The 24,079-nt window shown below is 42.2% G+C and overlaps 1 protein-coding gene across 6 annotated transcripts in view; it reads right to left on the bottom strand.

The window, feature by feature from the left end:
- Positions 1 to 21,502, bottom strand: part of ANO6 (anoctamin 6) — a 212,607-nt gene extending 191,105 nt beyond the window's left edge. For all 6 annotated transcript variants that reach the window (XM_074006663.1, XM_005570632.4, XM_005570634.4 and 3 more), the window contains exon 1: positions 21,174 to 21,502. Coding sequence is in view for 4 of the 6 variants with exons in the window: in XM_005570632.4 (XP_005570689.1) it covers positions 21,174 to 21,243 (70 nt within the window). In the remaining 2 variants the exon portion in view is untranslated. The remainder of the gene's footprint in view (positions 1 to 21,173) is intronic.
- Between the last annotated feature and the right edge of the window lie 2,577 nt (positions 21,503 to 24,079).

The following is a 24,079-nucleotide window of genomic DNA, read 5'->3' as shown; positions in this document are numbered from 1 at the left end:
AATTTATGGATTCAATGCCATCCCCATCAAGCTACCAATGAGTTTCTTCACAGAATTGGAAAAAATTACTTTAAAGTTCATATGGAACCAAAAAAGAGCTCACATTGCCAAGACAATCCTAAGCCAAAAGAACAAAGCTGGAGGCATCACGCTACCTGACTTCAAACTATACTACAAGGCTACAGTAACCAAAACAGTATGGTACTGGTACCAAAACAGAAATACAGACCAATGGAACAGAACAGATGCCTCAGAAATGACAACACACATCTACAACCATCCGATCTTTGACAAAGCTGACAAAAACAAGAAATGGGGAAAGGATTCCCTATTTAATAAATGGTGCTGGGAAAACTGACTAGCCATATGTAGAAAGCTGAAACTGGATCCCTTCCTTACACCTTATGCAAAAATTAATTCAAGATGGATTAAAGACTTAAATGTAGACCTAAAATCATAAAAACTCTAGAAGAAAACCTAGGCAATACCATTCAGGACATAGGCATGGGCAAGGACTTCATGACTAAAACACCACAAGCAATACCAACAAAAGCCAAAATAGACAAATGGGATCTAATTAAACTAAAGAGCTTCTGTACAACAAAAGAAACTATCAGAGTGAAAAGGCAACCTACAGAATGGGAGAAAATTTTTGCAATCTACCCATCTGACAAAGGGCTAGTATCCAGAATCTACAAAGAACTCAAATTTACAAGAAAGAAACAAACAACCCCATCAAAAAGTGAGCAAAGGATATGAACAGACACCTCTCAAAAGAAGACATTTATGTAGCTAACAGACACATGAAAAAATGCTCATCATCACTGGTCATCAGAGAAATGCAAATAAAAACCACAATGAGACATCTCATGCCAGTTAGAATGGCGAACATAGTCAGGAAAGAACAGATGCTAGAGAAGATGTGGAGAAATAGGAATACTTTTACACTGTTTGTGGGAGTGAAAATTAGTTCAACCATTGTGGAAGACAGTGTAGCGATTCATCAAGGATCTAGAACTAGAAATACCATTTGACCCAGCCATTCCATTACTGGGTATATACCCAAAGGATTATAAATCATGCTACTATGAAGACACATGCACACGTATGTTTATTGCAGCACTATTCACAATAGCAAAGACTTGGAACCAACCCAAATGTCCCTCAGTGATAGACTGGATTAAGAAAATGTAGCACATAAACACCATGGAATACTATGCAGCCATAAAAAAGGATAAGTTCCTGTCCTTTGCAGGGACATGGATGAAGCTGGAAACCATCATTCTGAGCAAATTATCACAAGGACAGAAAACCAAACACCACATGTTCTCACTCATAGTTGGGAAGTGAAGAATGAGAACACTTGGACATAGGGTAGGGAACAGCACACACCGGGGCCTATGGGGGGTGGAGGCTGGGGGAGGGATAGCATCAGGAGAAATACCTTATGTAAATGACAAGTTGATGGGTGCAGCAAACCAACATGGCACATGTATATCTATGTAACAAACCTACATGTTGTGCATATATACCCTAGAACTTAAAAAAAAAAAAAAAAAACTGACAGTGGCACACACACACAGTAGCTCTACCATTAGTTTGACAATAAACTCTACAAGTTACCTCTTCACAGAATTTATCACTTTTTTAAAATTAAAATTTGAGCCAGATGTCTTCTAAGTTCTATCATATCACAACAGGATTAGGGTTGTTTTGCCTATGCCTGTGCCTGTAACTAATTTCCCTCTCCTGAGGCAGACAGGACCCTTCTGCCCTTCATATGTAGCTTCTTTCACTTCCAAGGACAGTCAGCCTGACCCAGCCAGGATCCAGGAAGAGGCACTGGAGGCTGCCCCAGGACCTGCCCCAAGGGTGAATTAAACACCTGGAAACAAACCCAGCTCACAGCTGAAGGAAGGCCACCTGGGAGGACGCAGTCACCCAGAAGCGTAGAGACAGGCAGGCATGCTAGTTCAGGAGTGCCATCAGTGTGTGGGCGGGGAGGAAAAAGCCAGGAGTGGTTCTCAACTTTTTGGATTCCTGGTACCTTTCCAAATACTGGAATTTTTGACTAGGGGACTTTTATTGAAGCTGTATTTACACAAGACTGAGAAAATATCCATTTTCCACACGGAAGAATGAGGAGAGCGCTCAAGAGCCACAGGTGCTGGAGTTAAAAGGCGGCACACCACCAAGCCATCAGCTCTCCTTGCTAGCTCTGCTCAGATACCATGCCACTCAACTAGGTCATTCCTCAGCCCGGAGAAGCTGCTTTTGAATAGAACTGTAGTTACTGCCAGGCCTGGATTTCTATTATGCCCAGGAGGTGGTTTTCCCACATTGCAGTAAACACTTGATCTTTCTTACATGCCAGCTGAAGTTAAGCCTCCCATCTCTTATTGCAGGAAACTGTACCCTACTCTTACTCACAGCCCTACTTAGGACAGCCAGCACAATATGACTAAGGAAGTCTTGTGAAAATACGACAGTTTAGTCACAATTTAGGACTAAGATGTAAGATACCACCAGTATGATAGCTAAAGAAGAGAACAGAAAAGTACAGCTCCTGTTACTAAATCTGCGGGCACAGACAGGCCACAACCAGAGTCTGCTACAGGAAGGAGTAGAAGTACCACCACATTGGAGAGAACTTTATTTCCAGGGCAACAGGGTGATTAGGAAACACTGACAAGAGCAACACAGAATCCAAAGAACTAAAGAGACTGAGGTCCCAGGCATGTTTCTGAGAAATGAGTTTGAACAACTGAGGAGGAAAAGGACAAGTCAAATTATTAGAACTGAAAGGTTACTGCAGGACTGATAGTAAATGCTGAATTGTTTCATCTCGCCTGCCTGGAGTAAGAATTGGCTCCCGAGACTGGAATGTGGCTGAGTTAGGAAGTGGGAATCAAGAGCCCAGGGGTGGGGGTGGGGGGTTCTGTCAAGGCTGGAATTCAGGGACAGCCTAAAGCCTGTTTTAACTCAGGCAGGGAAGATAACTAAGAGTAGAAACCAGGCTCAAGAAATCATGAGTCATTCTTAAAAGAAACCAACATCAGTGTCAGTAACTTCCCTGGGAACTTGGAAAAGGGGCCTGAACAAATACTTTGGAATCTAATATCCTGCACCAACACTGAACTGCTCCTTCATTTGGATAGGTCACTCTAACTTTTCCATTCTCAGAGCTCTTTCAGTTACCAAACAAGACGAACAGTATCTGTTTACAATATTTTTACCAGTAAAAAAACATCAGTAGGAAAAAAGGTGACTTTCTGGAGAAATGAATCATTACACGTGAACTCCTTATACACAGGGAGAGTCTGCAAACAGTTCCCTCAGAACCAGTGTCACACTCATCAGTAAACTCATCAGTGGAATAATTCTCAGAATGAATGTGCAGTTCAGTTTCACAATCACAGCAGGGCAATTAAAATCTGAATTTCTATAAAATGAGATAGGAGTGAATTTTCCTCACACATTCTCCTCCAACTTAAGAATACATTTGCTAATTTCCTGTAATAGGCAAGGCATTATGTGAGCTGCTTAAAGAGATTACGAAAATAACTAAGGCCAAAAGCTACTTGACTTTAAAGGAAAAACAGAATTAGAAGGTTAAGGATTGTTAGTCCGCTGCCTATCAGAAAGGAATACTTCAAGATTTAACTCAAAATACTTTTTCCAGATATTCCTATAGTTCCAACACACTGGATTATTACTGAAACCTATAACATGGATGAATCCCCAGAAATATTGTGCTAAGTGAAGCCAGGCACAAAAACTACATTCTACATGATTTCTTTAGAACGAAGCTCAAGAATGGGCAAAATCAATTTATAGAGGAAGTCTTTAAGTGCTTGCAGGGACCATGGGGCGGGAGGTTGACATGAAAGGGGTACAAGGGTGCTGGAAGTGTCCTCCATCTCTTGTTCTGAGTGGTGGCTATACAACTGTCAGAACTTAAACAGTTAACAGTACATTTTACTATATGTAAAATATGCTTTTACAATGTTAACCAAAAAGATCACTGGACTAAATAAGCAGTACCAGGAATAGAGGGTTCAGACAAGAGCATGGCAAAAGATAATGTTAGTATTTCTTATATTTGATCTCAATGGCATTTATAGAGAAAAGATTCTCAATTTGAAAGGAATTCGAGGTATTAGATATAACAATGATACAGGTATATTACCTGCTAGATTTCAATCATGTATGAAAGATCCTTACATAGAAAAATAAGTCACAGGACTGTTTAACAGCAAATGAAAACAGAATTTGCATCCATTTCTTTTTGCCCTATGAACCGAAAACAAAGCAAGCTTTAATTTGCATCTTTTTTTAAAAATTTAATTATTATTATTATACTTTAAGTTCTAGGGTACATGTTTCGTATCACTCTATTACTAGAGTGCTTTGGCTATTCACAGGGGAGGAATTCCCCGGTGTGATTCCCTAATGTTAAGATTTTTCACAGGCAACAAATCTTGAGAGAAGCATATCAGAGTCATCAGTAGTTATTTTCCACCCTCACAGATTCTGATTCATGCCTTTGGTGCTTGGTTGTGACTCCTAGCCGAAGTCAGGTTAAACTCTTCCTCCAGACAGGAATAAGTCACATCCCTCAGCCAGCAGAGCAGAAGTCTGGAGAGCCATTTCTGGCTGAGAATCCAGAGATCCGTTCTCTTCTAGCTCCCTGCCTCTCCCTTCCTTGAGAGGAAAAGACGGAGTGCAGGGAACAGATGTACCTGCTCCCTTTCTTTCTTCCTCCTTTGAAAACTTCGAGAAGCTATACAGAATTGCTGCGATCCAAGCTCTCCATGGCCTCTCCTTTAGCACAAGGAAGGAAGATAATAATGCTACACAGCAATGCAAAGACAGAATGAAGAGAACTGGGGTGACTGACCAAGTTTTGTTGCCTCCCAACCCAGGGCTATTATTTCAGCAAGAAGCAAAGGGGCACTGGAACCACTAGCAACGTTATTACTTTGCAAGGTGCATTAACAGTTGTAGAAATCATTATAAACAAAACCTCTGCATGATGAATTCCCTGAGTACGACTGGACTTATGAGCCTGAAAGCGTTTGTGGTGTTTTACACATTAATCTAATGTATATCTTGAGCCTTCTCATAGACCTGTTTTGTAAAGAGTTGATAATCTAAGGTCATGTTATTTTTAGAATTATAAAAATAACAGGTGCACTTGTCAGCCATCTCCCAGTGAGAGCCCATCCCCTTGAACTAGTTTTGGATACGTCCAAGTTCTGTTCTCAGCTATCCTGGTTCAGTCTCTTTTTTCACAATCTTTAAATATAATCTGCTGTCATTCTGTTGGTATGTTTGTCTTCCTGCTAGCCTGCCTACTTTGAGAACAGGGGTCACTTCAGTCCTCTTTGTTGCTCAGTTTCTAGTACCTAGCACAATAAGGTGCTGAACAGATAGGTAAATGAATGCATTTCTGTGTATATTTTTAGTTATTTTATCACTTATTAGAATATAAGCTCCACTGAGGATGGGATTCTATCTGCTTCCTTATCTCTACACCTTAAATATACCGCACATGTTTACTGAATAAAGACTGCGAGACAAGATAAATCCAGTGCTCTAAGCTAAATGAAATCTCTATGCACATGACTTTTTCCAAAAGTAGTGGGCTTGATTTATGAAGATGACTCATTGCTAGCAAATTCCAGTCAGCTTTCAGAGGATTTTTTTCTTTGCCAAATAACTTAGTCAAGATGGTGACTGAACTCTTCAAAATAAGTATTTTGAAGTATAAAACAGGCCACTAGCCACAGTAAAGGCAACTGTAACTCTCAAGAAAACCATGATTACCCATGGCTCAAAAGCCTTTTGCTGTGTTTGCTTACCCTTAGAGCAGATAAAAGGCCTGTTTGGAAATGTTCATGTCTCCACTATGATTTGTAGGCTGTGATATGCCCGTTATAGAAGCATGTACCCAGTGGGCACTAAGTACTATTTAAATTTAAATGGAGGCAGAAAATATGAGCTGGTCTGGCAACCTTCCAAATAGAGTACAGCCTGAGATCCAGTGGACAATGAGAATTGCAATTCTAAATGCAATAAGAGAAAGATGGAATTTTGGCTTTCATAGTAAAAGTAACTCCTATGAAAGGCTTAAATATAAAGCAAATAAATCTTAAACTCTACTTCATTTGGGGATAAAAGCAGGCTTCTTCCTTTCATTTTGCTCTCACCTAACCAAATGAAACAGAATGTCGAAACTTTTCTTAGGTCTGATAACGCTGAAGGGGGCCTGCCGTGTTTAAGTTCTAACATTTGGTTACAGGTTGAGTCGCCCCCAACTTTCAAGCATACAAAACGACCAGCATTAATTCATGTGCCTATTTTGCAAATTAGGTAGAGATTATTTCATTTTTTTATCAGTAAATCTGAAATGACTCAAACTACCAGGGTAATAACTTGTGTGTTCATTTTCCCTGGTATTATATTCATCTCTTTTAACAAGTTATATTTGATATCAAACTTTAACAATACTCAATGAATAGAAATTCTACTTTTGTAGGAAAATTAAACATTTTAGAATTTTTCCTTCTTTTATTGAGACAGAATCTTGTTTTGCGGCCTGGGCTGGAGTGCAGTGGTGTGATGTTGGTTCACTGCAACCTCTGCCCCTGGGATCAAGCAGTCCTCCCACCTCAACCTCCCAAGTAGCTGGGACTACAGGCATGCACCACCACTCTTGGCTAATTTTTTTATTTTTGTAGAGATGGGGTTTTGTCATGTTGCCCAGGCTGGTCTTGAACTCCTGGGGAACTACAGGTGTAAGCCACCGCTCCCAGCCCAAAATTTTTCCTTTAAAAATAACCATTGAAATAAGTAAAAACTACAAATATTCCTTTATTAAAAATTCACAAGATCATTATCAAGAACACTACTTTTTAGACCTTAATACAAGACACTTTAAAATCTTAAATTTGCTAAATTAAGAAATACTCTATTCCTTAGATATTTCTTTAGTAGAAAGACTATCAAAATGTCATCTGATATTCTATTATGAACCTTACCTTTCACGCTAAAATTATATATTCAAAGTGATGATACAATTCTGTTGTGAAATGCATCTACTGGAAAATACAATTTTATTTAAATGACCTCACTTATATTTCTCCATTTAGTTGTTTTACAATGACTATGCAAGGAACCATCCCTTGTATATTTTATATATATTATATATTTTGCATATGTCATTTATATTTTGTATATATGTTAAATATTTTGTATTTGTTAATATTATAATAGTCCAGTAGAGTACCACTACCCCTTCTGTATTATCTCTACATTTTTCTGACACGGAAACCAAGACCCCAAAGTTGTAAGAAGCTGCTCAAGACGAGGTTCTTTTCAGTCATATCACACAGCTCTTCAATAATCAATATCTTTCATTCATTTACCCATTGATTCAACAAAAACTTACTGATTGCCTACTACGCGTCAGGCACTATGCTGCTCACTGAGGTGAAAGTTTTCCTCAAGGTACTCCCAGTTTAACACAAAAGACAAAACGTGACAATGAGCTGTATGAGTGGAAGGAACAGCCTTGGGGGAAAAGCGAAATCTCTAATAAAAAACAAAAGAGGTAAGACTGGGTTAAGACTTAGGTAAAAGCAGTTACCCATAATATTAATAACTTTACCTTATAATTATTGGAAGGCTTTTAGTGTATCCGGCACCACCATCCTGCAAAGTGAGATTTTTAAATGGCATTCTTCATTTGATACAACCATTTCGTATGAAGTAGGTTCTAATATTAGTTCTATCTTACAGAGGAGGGGGAGGTTGTGTTAATTATTCAGGGTCACATGCCTGATGAATGTCTAGGCCAGAATTTGAACTCACATCTGTCTAAAACTAAAGCTTAAGTAGTGGCAGGTCTCCATCTCTGTGCAGAGTCAGGCTAAAGCTGTCTGATGAAAATAATGAAACAGAGGTAGAATTTAAAAATACAAAAATAAAAAAAAACTGAGGAGATTGATAGGCAGCCCAAGAATAAGGAAAGAAGCTGACATGGGAACATTAAAAGGATCACAGGCCAGCATGGTGGCCCATTTCTTCCTCACCATAGCTCGCCACAGTACAGCAGGGTGCCTGTCCACACCCTTGGCCAAAGTAAGGTGAGGATATCTATATCTGTAGCAGAGAGCAGAAATAATCTTTCACCACAGAGAAGAGTATCCTTTTCTTTTAATCTGCATAATAAGTACTTATAATCTAATTCAGGTTTTCAGCTTCAAATCCCAGACCCTGAGAAAAGATCACCTTCACCTCATCTCTAATACCCACACTTAGCCGGGGGCTTGGAAGGTGGATCTGCTCCAGTACATGGCCTGGTCTCTCCTTCTCCCCTCCAGATCCAAGTGGCTATAGATTACCACAGCATTACCACAGTCCTGAGAGCATGCAGGGATATTAGGGTGGCTGAGAAGGTCCTCTCAGAAACTCAAGATAATCTCCAATTTTAGAAGAGTCTTAGAGAAATGAGGGGCAGAAACTGATGCTGCCTGCATACACAACAGTTGAAAACTGGCAAGGTGGAATGTGAGTGGGAAGGATGAAGAGGTCAAACAGGTTTTAAACAAGATCCTTCCCCCCAGGTGCTACCTGACTGTCCTACTTCCACCAAACACTGCCCTCCCACTAGTGAACAGTGAGCTCTGAAAGACTCCTCCGTATTTCTACGTCTCCAGTCCTAAGAACAGAATCATGTAGAACCCTAACCACGAGAATCTCACCATTAATCTTCCCTCCTCTGTTCTCCTGTGATATTCTAAAGACTTGAACTGTAATAAAAGCTAGTAACTTCTTAAATGTTTCCTTCCGCGCTTTTTGTGCATACAACTATACAATGACACAAAGGAGCATGCATACTTTAATTAGAACCGCTTGGGCAGGTGCAGTGGCTCACACCTGTAATCTCAGCACTTTGAGGGGCTGAGGCGGGAAGACTGCTTGAGCCCAAGAGTTTGGGACCAGCTGGGGAACATAGTGAGACCAAACTCTAACAAAAATAACTAACTAACTAACTAACTAACTAACTAACTAACTAAATAAATAAATAAATAAAATAAAAACAAAATAAATAAATACATAAGGGAGGCCTGGTGCACACCTGTGGTCCCAGCTACTCAGGAGGTTGAGGTAAGAGGATCACTTGAGTCTGGGAGTCAATGCTATAGTGAGCCATGATTGTACCACTGCACTTCAGCCCCGGCAACAGAAAGAGACTCTGTCAAAAAAAAAAAAAAAATCTGGGAGAATAGGATAGGCCACAGGGACCACTGATGGAACTATAATCCCTACATTCATGAGCCATTTATTGGGAGTCACTGTGTGTCAGCCCCTAGGATCTTTTGCTAAGATTCCCTGAAAGGGATTCCCCCTGAAATAGGTTTCTCGGCATCAGGAGAATATTGTTAGTCTGCCCAAAGATCTGCAAGATAGGAAAACACACACACAATAATTATCTCTTTGCTCTTTGCAGAAACCACATGCAATTCTTCAACTACCTTTATCTTGAAATGCATGTGTCTGCAGCACAGCCACCGTCATTACCCTTAATCTGACACTTACACTTGTTGAGCAGTTCCTACAGGCATAATACCACTATTCAGCAGTTCCTACATGCATAACATGATAGAGAGCAACAAAAATGGACAGCAATGTTTGAGGGGAAAAGACTAAGTAATCAGAAGTTAAAAGTAGCAGTTTCCATGACAGCTTTATCTAAAAAAAAAAAGAATTTATTATGAGGGTGATAATGTAACTGCCACTCCTAAGTGTCTAAGTGAAAAGGCCCCTGCCCAGCACTGTGCATACCACCTTGCATCCTCCCAGCAACCACACAGGACTGAAGAAACAGGCTCAGAGAGGCTGAGAAGCGTGTGTCATTCAATCAATTCTAGGAGACATGGCACAAGGTGCTAGGTGACCATAAACTGAGGTCATCTGACCGTAAGACTTTCCTCTTCACTCCTTACCACTCTACATCAACAGCAGCCCAATTACCTATATAAGCTCATCTTTCCTCCTTAAAATTTTACTTTTCTTTCTTCTTAAGCAGCATCTAAGAATAGTAAACGGTTTCTTTACTATGGGTATCACTTTGGGAGGCCAAGGCGGGTGGATCAATTGAGGTCAGGAGTTCAAGATCAGCCTGGCCAACATGGTGAAACCTTGTCTCTACTAAAAATACAAAAAATTAGCCGGGCATAGTGGCATGCACCTGTAATCCCAGTTACTCAGGAGCCTGAGGCAGGAGAATAGCTTGAACCCAGGGGGCAGAGGTTTCAGTGAGCCGAGATCATGCCACAGGACTCCAGTCTGGGCAACAGAGCAAGACTCCAACTAAAAGAAAAAAAGAAAAAAAAAAGACAATCATTTTTGTTAGTTTTTTAAAAGAAAGAATATCTTATGTTTTATGCAATTTAGGCATTCATGACTTGTTTAATAGGAAGAAACAATGCAACTGTTTCAAATCATAATTATAATAAAAATTTTTAAATAACGTTAAGGATCTTACTGAGTTTCATATGCAGAGACAATGTATTATCTTTCTTTAGAATTTAGTGGGAAATACATTTTTCTTAAAAATTTAGTACAAATCAGAAAAAAAAGCACGTATAAGACTGTGTCTATGTGACGCCACAAAACTTTAGCCATCATTTTGTCTGCGCAAAGCCAAAGATTATTTTTCAAACATCTAGATAGAATGTCTAGAGAAATCATGAAAAATTAAATTATATAAACAAAATATTGGTTTAGATAAAACAAGCTTTATAAACAAGCCTGTAATTTGCATAATTGTACTCCATAAAAGAACATCTATTTGCATGGCTTTGACCTAAGGCTAAAGTTCTGCCAAAGTTATAATAAATATTAGAAAAGAGAACTTTAAGCCAATGTCCCTTTTTTTTCAAGTATTTGTACTTTAAAATAGTGCGGGAAATAGTAGAATTCCAATGTTCTATTATGAAAGCATTAAATATAAAAGCAACATCTGGACTTCAAAAAAGAATATATTTTCTTTCATTTATATTTCTGGCTGGTGAATAACTTACTGCAGCAAGATCTTGCAATTAGTATTCAAACATGTAGCCAGGGCAATAATAATTACCATGGCAGAGAAAGTTGCCTATTAACCCTTCAACTTGTCTTCTATGCAAGCATTCCATCTGATGTGTTTTGGCTGAATAGTATTTGAATTGCTCTTTGGTCCATGTCCAAAATATTCTATTGTTGACATACTCATCTACTAGTATTCTTCAAACTGTCTGCTTTTTTGGGTGGATGCTAATTAATTTTAGTTGCGATGCCCAAAAGACAAAACTAAAGAAAAATAAAAATAATGTCATAAGGCAATCATTTGGCTGAATAAAATTCCCTCAATCTGTATCTTTACATATGATTTACCAATCAGTCAAGCAGTACATTTTGTTGGCTAAAGGTAATTGGAAATATTTTCTGTTCTAAAATTGACCACTCTTGCAGACCCAGCCCTGAATTCATTATAATCAGGCAGCTTCATATGGCATGCAAAGCTTCCATTAAAATCTAAAAATGTCTCATGCTTGTAATCCCAGCACTTTGGGAGGCTGAGGCGGGTGGATCACGAAGTCAGGAGATCGAGACCATCCTGGCTAACACGGTGAAATCCCGTCTCTACTAAAAACACAAAAAATTAGCTGGGCGTGGTGGCGGGCTCCTGTAGTCCCAGCTACTCCAGAGGCTGAGGCAGGAGAATGGCGTGAACACCGGAGGCGGAGCCTGCAGTGAGCAGTGATCGCGCCACTGCACTCCAGCCTGGGCGACAGAGCGAGACTCCGTCTCAAAAAAAAAAAAAAAAATCTAAAAATTTCCCAAAACATATGTTTTGTTGAATATCTACTACGTGAAAAACATTACGATATTCAGGCTGTGAGATACAAAGATGAATAAGAGAAATCTCCCTTCAAGACGAGTGTTTTTGGTTAAGACATACAGCTAAAATACAAAATACACACCAAGTAAAGTATAACAGAAGAAACCCTAAAGGATTAAAGTGAAAACTTATTAGAATACAATCATTTTAATCATCTGTTACAGATATCACTGAGAGATCAACATCATCCTTTAATTTAAAGCCAAATTGTGAGTTGTTTTTTTTTTTTTTTCTTGAGACAGGGTCTCACTCTGTTGCCCAGGCTGGAGTGCAGTGGCACAATGACAGCTCACTGCAGCTTGGCTTCCTGGGTTCAATCGAATCTTCCACCTCAGCCTCCCAAGCAGCTGGCACCACGGGCGTGTGCCATGCCCAACTTATTTTTACAGTTTTTGTAGAGACTGTGTCTTGGTATGTTGCCCAAGCTGGTTTCAAACTCTTTGGCTCAAGCAATCTTCCCACCTTGGCATCCCAAAGTGCTGAGATAACAGGCATGAGCCATCATGTCCGGCCCTTTACTTCCAGTATTCTTAATCCTTTATAATTTCCCTTCAAGAATATCAGAATTGGCTGGGCGTGGTGGCTCACGCCTGTAATCCCAGCACTTTGGGAGGCCGAGGCAGGCGAATCACGAGGTCAGGAGATCGAAACCATCCTGGCTGACACGGTGAAACCCCGTCTCTACTAAAAACACAAAAAATTAGCTGGGCGTGGTGGCGGGCGCCTACAGTCCCAGCTACTCGGGAGGCTGAGGCAGGAGAATGGTGTGAACCCGGGAAGCGGAGCCTGCAGTGAGCTGAGATCCCGCCACTGCACTCCAGCCTGGGCGAGAGAGCTAGATTCTGTATCAAAAAAAGAATATCAGAATTAAAATCCTATATAACTGATGGAAATCTTCATAGGAGCATTTGGCCTAAATTTCTAGGTTTCTAAAAGAAAAAATAATAAATGTAGAACAATCAACATATGTGACTGCTGCAACCCCTTGAGAAAAAAGGAGTGTGTATAGCTAAAACACAAATTAAGAGTAACTCTTATTCTTTTAGAGCTGTGTTTGTCTCAGATCCAAATAAAATATTTTAAAAGGATACTGGAGAACCTTTTGGAAAGCTATTATTTGACTTGAAAGAATGTGCAAGATAAATTATGTCTGTGGATTTGAAATTGAAAATAATAAAAGATTTATAAAAAGAAGCAAGACTATTCTAAAAGAGAGTTTGAAGATAGTTTGCTTTATTAGCTGCCATCTCCTTGGTAGAGGGTGTGCATACACACACACACACGTATATATAATGTATACATATATATTTATACGTGTATATATTTATGATATATATATAACATGATCCCCTTGCCATAGTGAATAAGGCCAGGGTAGTATCAAGGTTTAATTTCTGAGAAATCATCATGCCTTTAGGAACACTCAGGATGCTCTGCTGTCCTAGCCCCATGACCTCACCTGTCTTCTCATCCCAACAGGGCTGGCTCAGGTGCTGCCCCAGTAGAGTTGCCCTGGATTCCCCTAGGCAAGGTCACATGCTTTCTCCTTGGTATCACCACTGAACCTGGTACAGATCTTGATTACAGTATTAATCACAAGTTACTGAAATTATCTGTTTCCTTTCTAGATAGTGAGGTACTGGAGAACAGTGAACCTGGAACCTAGCAGAGTGCCTGGTAAAATACATACACTCAGCATTTTCAGAACAGATAACTGGGGGTATCTCAAAGTGCCACAGAAGAAGAAAATTCTACTAGGGCCACGAAACCACTAGGCATTATGTTAATCAAATTACCTTAGAAGAATAAATCATCCATTCTTTCCACAATTACTTGCTAGGCTCCTACCAAGGTGCCATGAGGAACACAGCTTAAAACACAAAGCGCACAAGGTACCAGCCTTCAGGGAGCTTACATTTTAGAGGAGAATGAGGAAAAGAGGCAACTCTTAAAAATTATAGCAATGGAATATGTATAACATTTAAGATATTTTGCATGATCTCTAGAAGACTCAACCTAGGCCAGTCACCAAGAAATGTACACGCTAGTTGTGGGAATAATAAACGCAAAGGTAATGAATAACAAAGACAAAATACAGGATGAATGCTAACTGCATAGAACAAATAAATAAAAAATGAGAATTCATTGTGAGCACTTTGGGCTAGGAGGATCATTAACAACTTTCTGGGTTTGTGACAGACTTGGGAGGAGAGGGAGGCTGTGAGCAGAAAAACACAGTGTTTTTTCCATTCTCTTACTCAACAATCAACACAGAAGACTTCAGTGACCAAATGTGCAAGGATTTCTCCCCAGCAACAAGCAAGCAATCAGTTCTGCAGTGGATACCAGCTGGGTATCCTCCAAGTGAATTCTGATGCTATTTACCTGGAGATGGTGTCAGATCCCAGTTAAGGGTTCAGCCCCACAAAACTGCCCCCCACTACTTCTGATGCCAATCACAGGCCCCAGGTCATTTTACCTGTGCTTCTGATGAACCGTTTATAAACTGGGGTTCCCACGACACCCTCCTTGGGTTCCATTAATTTGCCGGAGTGGCTTGGGGAACTCAGGGAAACACTTGCATTTACCAGTTTATTATAAAAGATAAAGATGAAGAGATGCATAGAGTGAGGTATGGGGGAAAGGGCACAGAGTTTTCACGCCCTCCCAGGGCAAGCCACCTCCAGGTACCTCCACTGTTCAGCTATCCAGAAATTCCCTGAACTAGTCCGCTTGGACCTTCATGGAAACTTCATTGGATAGTCACGACTGAACCATGTTGAAAAGTGATTGGACAAAAAGCATATGATTTAATACTAATAGACTGAATGGGGAAACCCAGCAAGGCCTATCTAATCAGATTTTTCTGGCATCTCTGTGCAGTATTCCTTCCTCCAGGGTGTGGGGCAGGATCCCTTCTGAAATGGGAGGTCTTATGGCCTACATTCAGACAAGGTAGATGGGAGAATTTCTTTATGGGCAGTTCTCACACAGAAAGGTGGGGGAAGATTACAGTTTTAGTTTCTAAAATTGGAGAGACAAAGATAAAAAGAGGGCAGGTCAAAGCTGGAGACTGTTTTCTGAGGCCTGCTTCTGAGGCCTAAAGCACCCCAACATTACAGCAAGAGTTATGGTAGTTTTAAGAGAGGAACCATGGACAAAAACATATGTGTCATAATATCACAGGGAACCACTGAGAAAAAGAGGAAGTGAGGCTGAAATTACTAAGAAGGGGAATGGTCTCACCTGGCATGGTAGCTCACGCCTGCTCAGCACTTTGGGAGGCTGAGGCGGGCAGATACCCAAGGTCAGGAGTTCGAAACCAGCCTGGTCAACATGGCAAAACCCCATTTCTATTAAAAATACAAAAATTAGCTGGGCATGGTGGTGGGTGCCTGTAAACCCAGCTACTCAGGAGGCTGAGGCAGGAGAATCACTTGAACCCAGGAGGCAGAGGTTGTAGTGAGCTGAGATTGGGCCATTGCACTCCAGTCTGGGCAACAGAGTGAGACTCTGTCTCAAAAAAAAAAAAGGGGGGGCTGGGTGTGGTGGCTCACACCTGTAATTCCAGCACTTTGGGAGGCCGAGACGGGTGGATCACGAGGTCAGGAGATCCAGACCTTCCTGGTTAACATGGTGAAACCCCGTCTCTATTAAAAATACAAAAAAATTAGCCAGGCGTGGTGGTGGGCACCTGTAGTCTCAGCTGCTCGGGAGGCTGAGGCAGGAGAATGGCGTGAACCTGGGAGGCAGAGCTTGTAGTGAGCCAAGGTAGTGCCACTGCACTCCAGCCTGGGTGACAGAACGAGACTCGTCTCCAAAAAAAAAAAAAAAAAAAAAGGTGGGCGGAAATGGTCTGAGCCAATGGTCAGAGGGGAAAATTGAAAGACTTGGAACAATAGAAAATTCTCTTCTCCTGCCACCATCATCCTGGGCTCCTCTCTGCTTGCTGGAAACAATCAGCAGCTGAGAACACACAGATGCCGCCTCTTTCATAAAACTCTCAGACCCATTCTTCTCTATTCCATGACCACTGCAGGCATTTCTGACCCCAACTACTGGAAAGGCTTAGCTCTACTGTCTCCTTTCCCAACCCATTTTAGAACGTGCTACCATGGAGATCTTTCCAAAAGCAAATCCAATCCTATATTTTCATTAACATCCTTCAGGAGCTCCAAATCATATACAAAGTAAAACCCAAAATCCTTAAAGTGTATACAATTCACGGCATAGCCTCTCCCCACCTTCCCTTGCAGGCAACTATTTGGAACTCCAGACTCTCCTCAGGCCATCTCTGCACTACATTTGCCTAGTCTTTCAGCATCTGACCCAAAAATCTCTTCTGTGAAGCTCTCTCCCAGTCACTCCTTTGGTTTCATATGTACCTTTTATTGCAAATCTCTGTCTGATGATGCAGAGAAAACCAAACTCAGGTTCTTCTGTACTCTCGATACAATCAATACAGAATACGTTTATGACCAGATGTGGGAAGAGTTCTCCCCACATGACAAACAAGTAGTCTTTCAGCAATGAACACCAGCTGGGTATCCTCTAAATCAAGTCAATTCGGATACTATCCACCTGCAGTAAGCCTCAGAGCTCAGTTGAGGGCTTAGTCCTACAAGGCTGCTCCCCCAACTTCCGACAACAATCACAGGTCCCAGGTTGTTTTGCCTGGGTTTCTGACCCACCAGCTACAAATTGAGGTTCTCGCAACACCATCTTTGGGTTCCATTAGTTTCCCAGGGCAGCTCACAGAATTTTGGGGTTCTTACGGAGGCTTTATTACATAGGCATGATTGATTAAATCATTAGCCACTGGTAATCAACTTAACCTTCATTCTCGCTCTTACCCCTCTCCAGTTTGGGAGATGGGGCTGCCAGCCATCTGTCAACTTATTAGCATACAAAAAGACACTTATCACTTTGAAAATTCCAAAAGTTTTAGGAGTTGCATGCCAAGAAACTGGAAGAATACCTTATATATTTCACAATATCACAGTCTGGTTCTAAGGAACTTTTCTCCTGGAAGACACAGGTATGTCTTACTCATTTTTGGTCTCCCAACACGTGGCCCAGCACCTAATCCTGAAACTAGCACAGAATGATTGCTCAATCAATGTTTATGAAGGAAGACTGGGGTTAGTATCAGATTTACAGGTGATTAAACCTAAAGTAGGTAATTAGGAAATAGAGGTGGGTGTGGGAAGGTAAGTCTATGTAAAAATGTGACAGTTGAAAAGGGAGCAAATAGCTTGACCATTGTCTCTCAAAGGTAATGGACCATGTCCTCTGTGACATGGCCGTTAGGGATGGGGATCAGACAGTAAACTACATAAACAGATTAGAAACTCAAAGCAACCAACCAACCATCCACAAACAAAGCCTTGTTATCTGAACAGTCTGAATAGTTCCTGATAGTCTTTTTTGGAACCACTTTTCCTCCTTCAGCAAAGCTTGACCACAGAGAACAGAACTGAAGAAACAAAATAAAGCAGCATACTAATCTGATTTCTGCATTCTGGCTATAAAAGCTGTTCCTATAGCTTTCTACACGAACAGGAAGAGATACTGAATTTAATTTGCTGATTAGTGGGGGAAAGAGGGGGCGAAAAGCAGCCAAGGACACTCTTTTGCACATTTGGCAGGGTACCACACAACCTGCCTCCCAGGGGCTTGCAACAATATGTGATCTCCACCAGCGCAACAGGGGCTTCAAACACAAATTTCCCACCACTACTGCCTGGATGTGGCTTCAGTGGTTGGTTGTTGGCACCGCTTTAGAAATAAGTGGCCCATTGCAAAAATGCTCTAATGCCAACAGGTTGCCACACAAGCACACCTTTGGAAATAATTTCTGCTGGCTGTAACTTAAGCAAACAAGGAAAAGACACCCATAGTGAGATATACTATCCTTGATTCTCCAGATGAGTTCATTCTAAACTAGGAGGCAACACTGACATAAAGTACTGAACAGCCAGGCATGGTGGCTCACACCTGTAATCCCAGCACTTTGGGAGGCCGAGGTAGGAGGATCACTTAAGCTCAGGAGTTTGAAACCAGTCTGGGCAACAGTGAGACCTTGTCTCTACTAAAAGAAAAAAACCAAAAATTAGTCAGGCGGGATGTCACAGGCCTGTGGCCCCAGCTACTCGAGAGGCTAAGGTTGGAGAATTGCTTTAGCCTGGGAAGTTAACGCTGCAGTGAGCCGTGATTGCGCCACTGCACTCCAGCCTGAGAGACAGAGGGAGACCCTATCTCCAAATGAATAACTAAAAGTACAATAAAAGTACAGTGTTTCAAAAGTAAGGAGGAACCCACTGTTTAAAAGGCTCTAAATCCCAGCTACTAGAGGGCACATTTCCATATATATACATAAAGCATCTCTATGATATAATCAGGGACTTCATTCAGTTAGAAAGTTTTTTCTTTGCGGGGGGGGGGGAGGTCTCTTGCAAATTAGGCCATTATAATGTCCGATGGTATTCCCAGGAACTCGTGTCAAAATAATTCTAAGGCTGGGTACAGTGACTCATGCCTGTAATCCCAGAGCTTTGGGAAGCAGAGCTTTGGGAGACAGGAGAATGGCTACAGGCCAGGAGTTCAAGGCTGCAGTGAACTATGATCTTGTCACTGCATTCTAGCCTAAGTGATGGAGCAAGACCCTGTCTCTAAAAATAATTCTCCCACTCTGAATTATAAAGGTAGTATTAATAGAGGGATTTCACAGAAATCTTCCGTACCCAAGTGGGTTTCAAACTATTATACAGCTACTGACAGTGACAATCAAGTACTAGGAGAAATATATTAGTCAACAGCGTAAATACAGATGTGCATTGCAAAATTAAAGGCAGAGGTTAAAATTATTTTCATTTCACCAGTCTCCTCTCCCACAGTTGGAAGTAATAATTATTTTGTAAAAGGTTTTCCACCACTATCAGCCTACTCCCGGTAATCTTTAAAAAGGCGTATTCTTTTGTAAAGCATAAACTTAACATTGGCATAGTTAAATATTTTCTGATATAAAATCACTACAATCCACATTAAATTTGTACTTCCAAAAAAACAACCAACTAGGTGGACATGGTGGTGCCTAAAGTCCCAGCTACTTGGGAGGCTGAAGTGGGAGGATCGCTTAAGTACCGTAGGTCGAGGCTGTAGTAAGCCATGATCACATCACTGCACTCTAGCCTGAGTGACAGAGCGAGACCATATCTCGAAAGAAAGAAAAGAAAAGAAATCACATTTATAGATACTGGGTGTTAGAACATCAACAATATCTTTTCATTCACTGAAAGAAAAAAAAATTGCCAAGACCTGTTTTAAATGGTACCTGTTGCTACACATAAAACATGTTGAGATGATCCCTACAGTAGAGGCCCCAGGGCCCCACAGGAATAGTAGGAAATGCCCTACTAATATTAACACTAAAGTATTAATATTAGTAGTTTCTAGAGGGTGAGGAGTAGAGATATTTAACTTTTTCTTAAATATATCTACACTGTTTGATTTGACAAAACTAACATGAATGATATCTGTCATTAAAAATAAAAAGAGCTTATTGCCACACACTTATGATGAATTTATACTACGCCTCAATAGGTAAACACAGGCTAGACCAAATTACTTTCTAAACTGAGATCTATTGCTGGCACAGTAAAACAAACAAAGCTCAGAGCCTCTTGCTTACTTCAGTTTCCATTTGAGCTTCTGCCCTCATTTACTTACAATACTCATTATAAACAGTGCACCTCACCATAAGAGACAATAATACTTTCCTGGAAAACAGACTGTGCCAATTTTATTGTAACTTTTTAAACTTCGCTCCTATATTTTTGTGTAATCATCAGGCACTATGTAATCTTGCTAAACAGCAGTAACAGCCAGAGCGACCCAGTGGTAAGAGTATTAATCTTCACTGGTCTTACAAGTCAGAAAACCTGGGTTTGAGAGTGTGAGAAGCTGGGCAGATCAACCTGTGTGCTTCAGTTTTCTCTCCCATTAAAAACTACTACTATTTGCTCCCTCCTTAAGGATGAATACCTAGTAAATTGTTCTTAAATGAATGAATGAAATGTGAAACTAAATCATGGAGTGTAATCTCCTCCATTAGATTTGTCCCTGGAAAACCAAGTTACCAAATTTTTTTGATCTAAATGATCCGTGCCCAAACTGTAACAGAAATAAAAACCACACCCAACTCCTAAAATTAAGTTACTTTTAAAGTTATTAGAGAACAACAGGGCTTTAGAACATCAGCAGGATGTTCTGTTTTAAAATTGATTTGGCATCCAGGAGTCTAAGCCGAGTCGCCACAGCAGACTGGCTTAGTAATTTAATTAGAGTCTTCTGGAAGGACCCATTATATCGTCATCCCCCGACAGTGTTCTCTTTAGGGACCTGATTTTCTCTCTAGTCTTCCCATTCCTTTCTCCTTCCTCGCCTCCTCTCACTCCTTTTGTTTGCCCTTTTTTTCTTTTTTTGCTCTTAAAACAGCTTTCCCTCCGTTCAGCTTGTCATTCCCATGCATTTTTCACTCTAACAAGAAATGGGTCACCCCAGGTTTGCTCCCCAAGCCCCAGGGCCCCTCAGGACGAGTGGGAAAGGCCCTGCGGTCCACCCCGCCTGGGGGATTCCTCCTCTGATCACAGCCCCGGCAGGCTCCGCAGATGGGAAAGGATTTCCAGCGCGCGCCTAGCGGCCACAAATCACTTCCCTGGGCCACCCTGCCAGGCCTCAACCCTCCCAGAGCCGTCGGTCGGCTTTTACTTTAACGAGGATTCAGGTGGGTCACACCCTGTCCTCCAAACGCGGGCCTGCTCCCCGGACCCCGCCCAGGGGCTCGCCCCAGTGCCCAGGCTCCTCGGCATCCCTAGCACTGCGGGAGGCGGGGAAGTGACCCCAAAGTTGCTTCTGAGTGGAGACTTCCGCACGCAGAGGCGTCCCCGCAGCTGCCTGCCTTTTTCAGGGGCAGCATCCCCCGCCCGTCCGGAGCCTGATCTCGGGGCACCAACGCACCCCGCGCCTCCGCCCCGCCGGGGCCGCACCGGGGCCTCAGTCTGCAGGAAACCGGTGACAGCGGGCTTCCTCCCCTGCCCGGAGCAGCCGAGTGTCCCGGCCAACCTCCCCCGCCGAGAGCGCAGCGCCCCCGCGCAGTCCCCGAACTTCTTCCCGCGTCGGCTAGGGCTCTCGGGTGGGGACGCGGGGACCCCTCGCTCACCGATATCCCCATCGTCGTCGTCGTCCTCCTCCTCCATTTGTAGCAAAACATTCCTGCTCATCTTTTTCATGTCTCCTTCAGAAGGCGGCTCCGAACTTGGCGCGAAGTTGGGGGCTCCCGGGTTCCGGAACGGCGCGGCTCTCCCAGGGGCCGGATCGGGGACCGCGGGGCCCTTGTCACTTGGGCTCAGGGGCCGGTCTGCCCAACCTGCGCCTGGGAAAGCCGAGCCGAGGCGCCCACTGACCGGAGCCCAGAGCCGGAGGAAGCCTCTCGCCTGCCGAGCGGAGCCCGGAGACTGAGCATGCCCAGTGCGGCCGCCGCGGCTCGCTGCGGAATGATTGAACTTCCCCGGTTTTATGAGGCTTGCAGAAGGAAGTCCGGAGGCGAGACTGGAGAGGGAGTAGTCCGGTGCTGCGCGCTGGGGTACTAGCTGGAGTGAGAGGCGGGAACACGTGAGTGCGGGAGTGGACGGGGTTCCCTAAACATTGATCCCAAACAGGGCAGCTTTTCGTTCCAAGGTCGTCTGTGAACACACACTGTGGCTTGCTTTGTTTTAACGTCTGATACTGGAGAGGGGGGAAGTGCTGCTACAGCACAACTGCAGAACCCTGGAAGGCGAGCTCGTTTGAATGGCTTTTAAAGGAGACGTGGAGCTAGTAATGGGGGAATCTTAAATTACTCCGAAGTGGGAAAGTGGAATCTTATACGGGTAGGGTAAGATTACGGGGGAGTGGGGGTGGGAGGAGAGGCAAAACTCAGAGAATAAGCAAAAGAAGAAGGGGCAGGACGGAAGGGAGTGGCAGTGGAGAGAATTTTCTAAATAAACGTGTGCACAAAGGCAGGAGGATTTCCGCATACATAGCGGTCGCGGAGAGTGGAGAAGCGCCCCCTACCCCGCCCGCACGAGCACACAGGGAGTGGTCGGAAGGTAATCGCTGAAGCGTCCAGCCTATTTGTACAATGGAAACTAGTCGTCTGTGTCAAAGAGGCAGAAGAAGCCGAAGACCACTAGAGTTAGATGTAAACTCCTCTAAAACCATGTGGAAAGCTATAATAAGAGAAAAGAAAGTAGTGAAATAAAATTAAGGCAGATAGTTTTTATCTTTATTTTTAGTGCTTTCCTGGAAACCAAAGGGACCAATACGACAAATACAAAGGAATTTAGTACTTTAAAGACCCTTGGAGTTGTTTGAACGACAGGTTTTGGGGATCGCGTGTCTACAAAACTTTTTTCAAAAAAGCTGGTGCATTCAGGTGGTTCAATTTTGACTTCTCAAAAGGGCTAGAAGGTATATTTGAAATCTTGGTTATATGTGTTATTGTCTACTCCTCATTGAATTTTTTTTTTATATTTTTTTCCACTGAAGTGCTAGGGTTATCACAATAACACGAAATCTGCTGTGAATGTTTTTTCTTCCATATGCTTTTTTTGAGACGGTCTCGCTCTGTTGCTGAGGTGGGAGTTCAGTAACTCCGTGCTACAAGCGGAGCACACCACCATGTGGGGCTTATTCTTAAATTTTTTGTAGAATAGGTGTCTCACTATGTTGCCCAGGCTGATTTTGAACTCCTGGCCTCCAGCAATCCTTGCACCTCAGTTTCCTAACTTATTTTTAATGTTCTCTCTGAAAGAAATAAAATATTGAGACTAATCTTCACTGGGAAAATAGCCATGAATATATACATGAAAAGACATGATGAAATTACTTTTAAGAAAATATCTGGGAAACACTATACTTGTTTCTTGAGGTACTTTTTTTGAATAAAGAGAATTGTTTTTAGTATAAAGAGACAACAATGTAGTACTCTGAAGTTAGGATAAAAAAAATGATGAGAGAAGAAAGATGAGAAGAGATTGTTTTCTTTCACTGAACCCTCTCGCCTGAGCTTATGAAACTCACTAAAAGTAGAAACTTCAAAAGTGTTTTGGTTACATGATCAATTTTTACAATTTTCCTTTAACAAATTTTTGTGTAGTCATTTTTATGTACTAGGAAAAGTTTTACATGTTTTATAAGCATCCAGTCATTCAACCCTCATAACAACCCTAGAAATTGTTATCATTTTTCTTCAGGTGTGAGGCAACTTGAGCAACTTGTCCAAAATCACACAGGAAATAAATAGCGGAGCCAGGATTAAAACCCGAACAGCTTGTTTTAGAATCAGTGCTCATAGCCACTTCATAAACCACCTCCAGAGACATGTCCCAATCCATTTTTTTTTTCAGATCACTTTTCCCCCCAACAATTCTAAATTCAAAGTCTCATCAACTCCCTGCCGTAGTTCTTTCACCAAATGTTCTTTTTTTTTTTTTTTTTTTTTTTGAGGGGAGTCTCGCTCTGTCGCCCAGGCTGGAGTGCAGTGGCCGGATCTCGGCCCACTGCAAGTTCCGCCTCCCGGGTTTACGCCATTCTCCTGCCTCAGCCTCCCGAGTAGCTGGGACTACAGGCACCCGCCACCTTCCCCCGCTAGTTTTTTTGTATTTTTTTAGTAGAGACGGGATTTCACCGTATTAGCCAGGATGGTCTCGATTTCCTGACCTCGTGATCCGCCCGTCTCGGCCTCCCAAAGTGCTGGGATTACAGGCTTGAGCCACTGCGACCGGCCTTTTTTTTTTTTTTTTTTTTTTTTGTGACAAAGTCTCGCTGTCGCCCAGGCTGGAGTGCAGTGGCGCGATCTCGGCTCTCTGCAAGCTCCGCCTTACGCCTTACGGGTTCACGCCATTCTCCTGCCTCAGCCTGCTGAGTAGCTGGGACTACAGGCGCCCGCCACCAAACCCGACTAATTTCTTGTATTTTTAGTAGAGTCGAGGTTTCACCGTGTTAGCCTGGATCCTCTGGATCTCCTGACCTCGTGATCCGCCCGCCTCTGCCTCCCAAAATGCTGGGATTACAAGCATGAGCTAC

Source organism: Macaca fascicularis, chromosome 11 (genome assembly GCF_037993035.2).
Source record: "Macaca fascicularis isolate 582-1 chromosome 11, T2T-MFA8v1.1".
Taxonomy (NCBI): domain Eukaryota; kingdom Metazoa; phylum Chordata; class Mammalia; order Primates; family Cercopithecidae; genus Macaca; species Macaca fascicularis.
The sequence above is the reverse complement of the archived record's forward strand: the minus strand, read 5'-3'. Positions and strand labels throughout refer to the sequence as shown.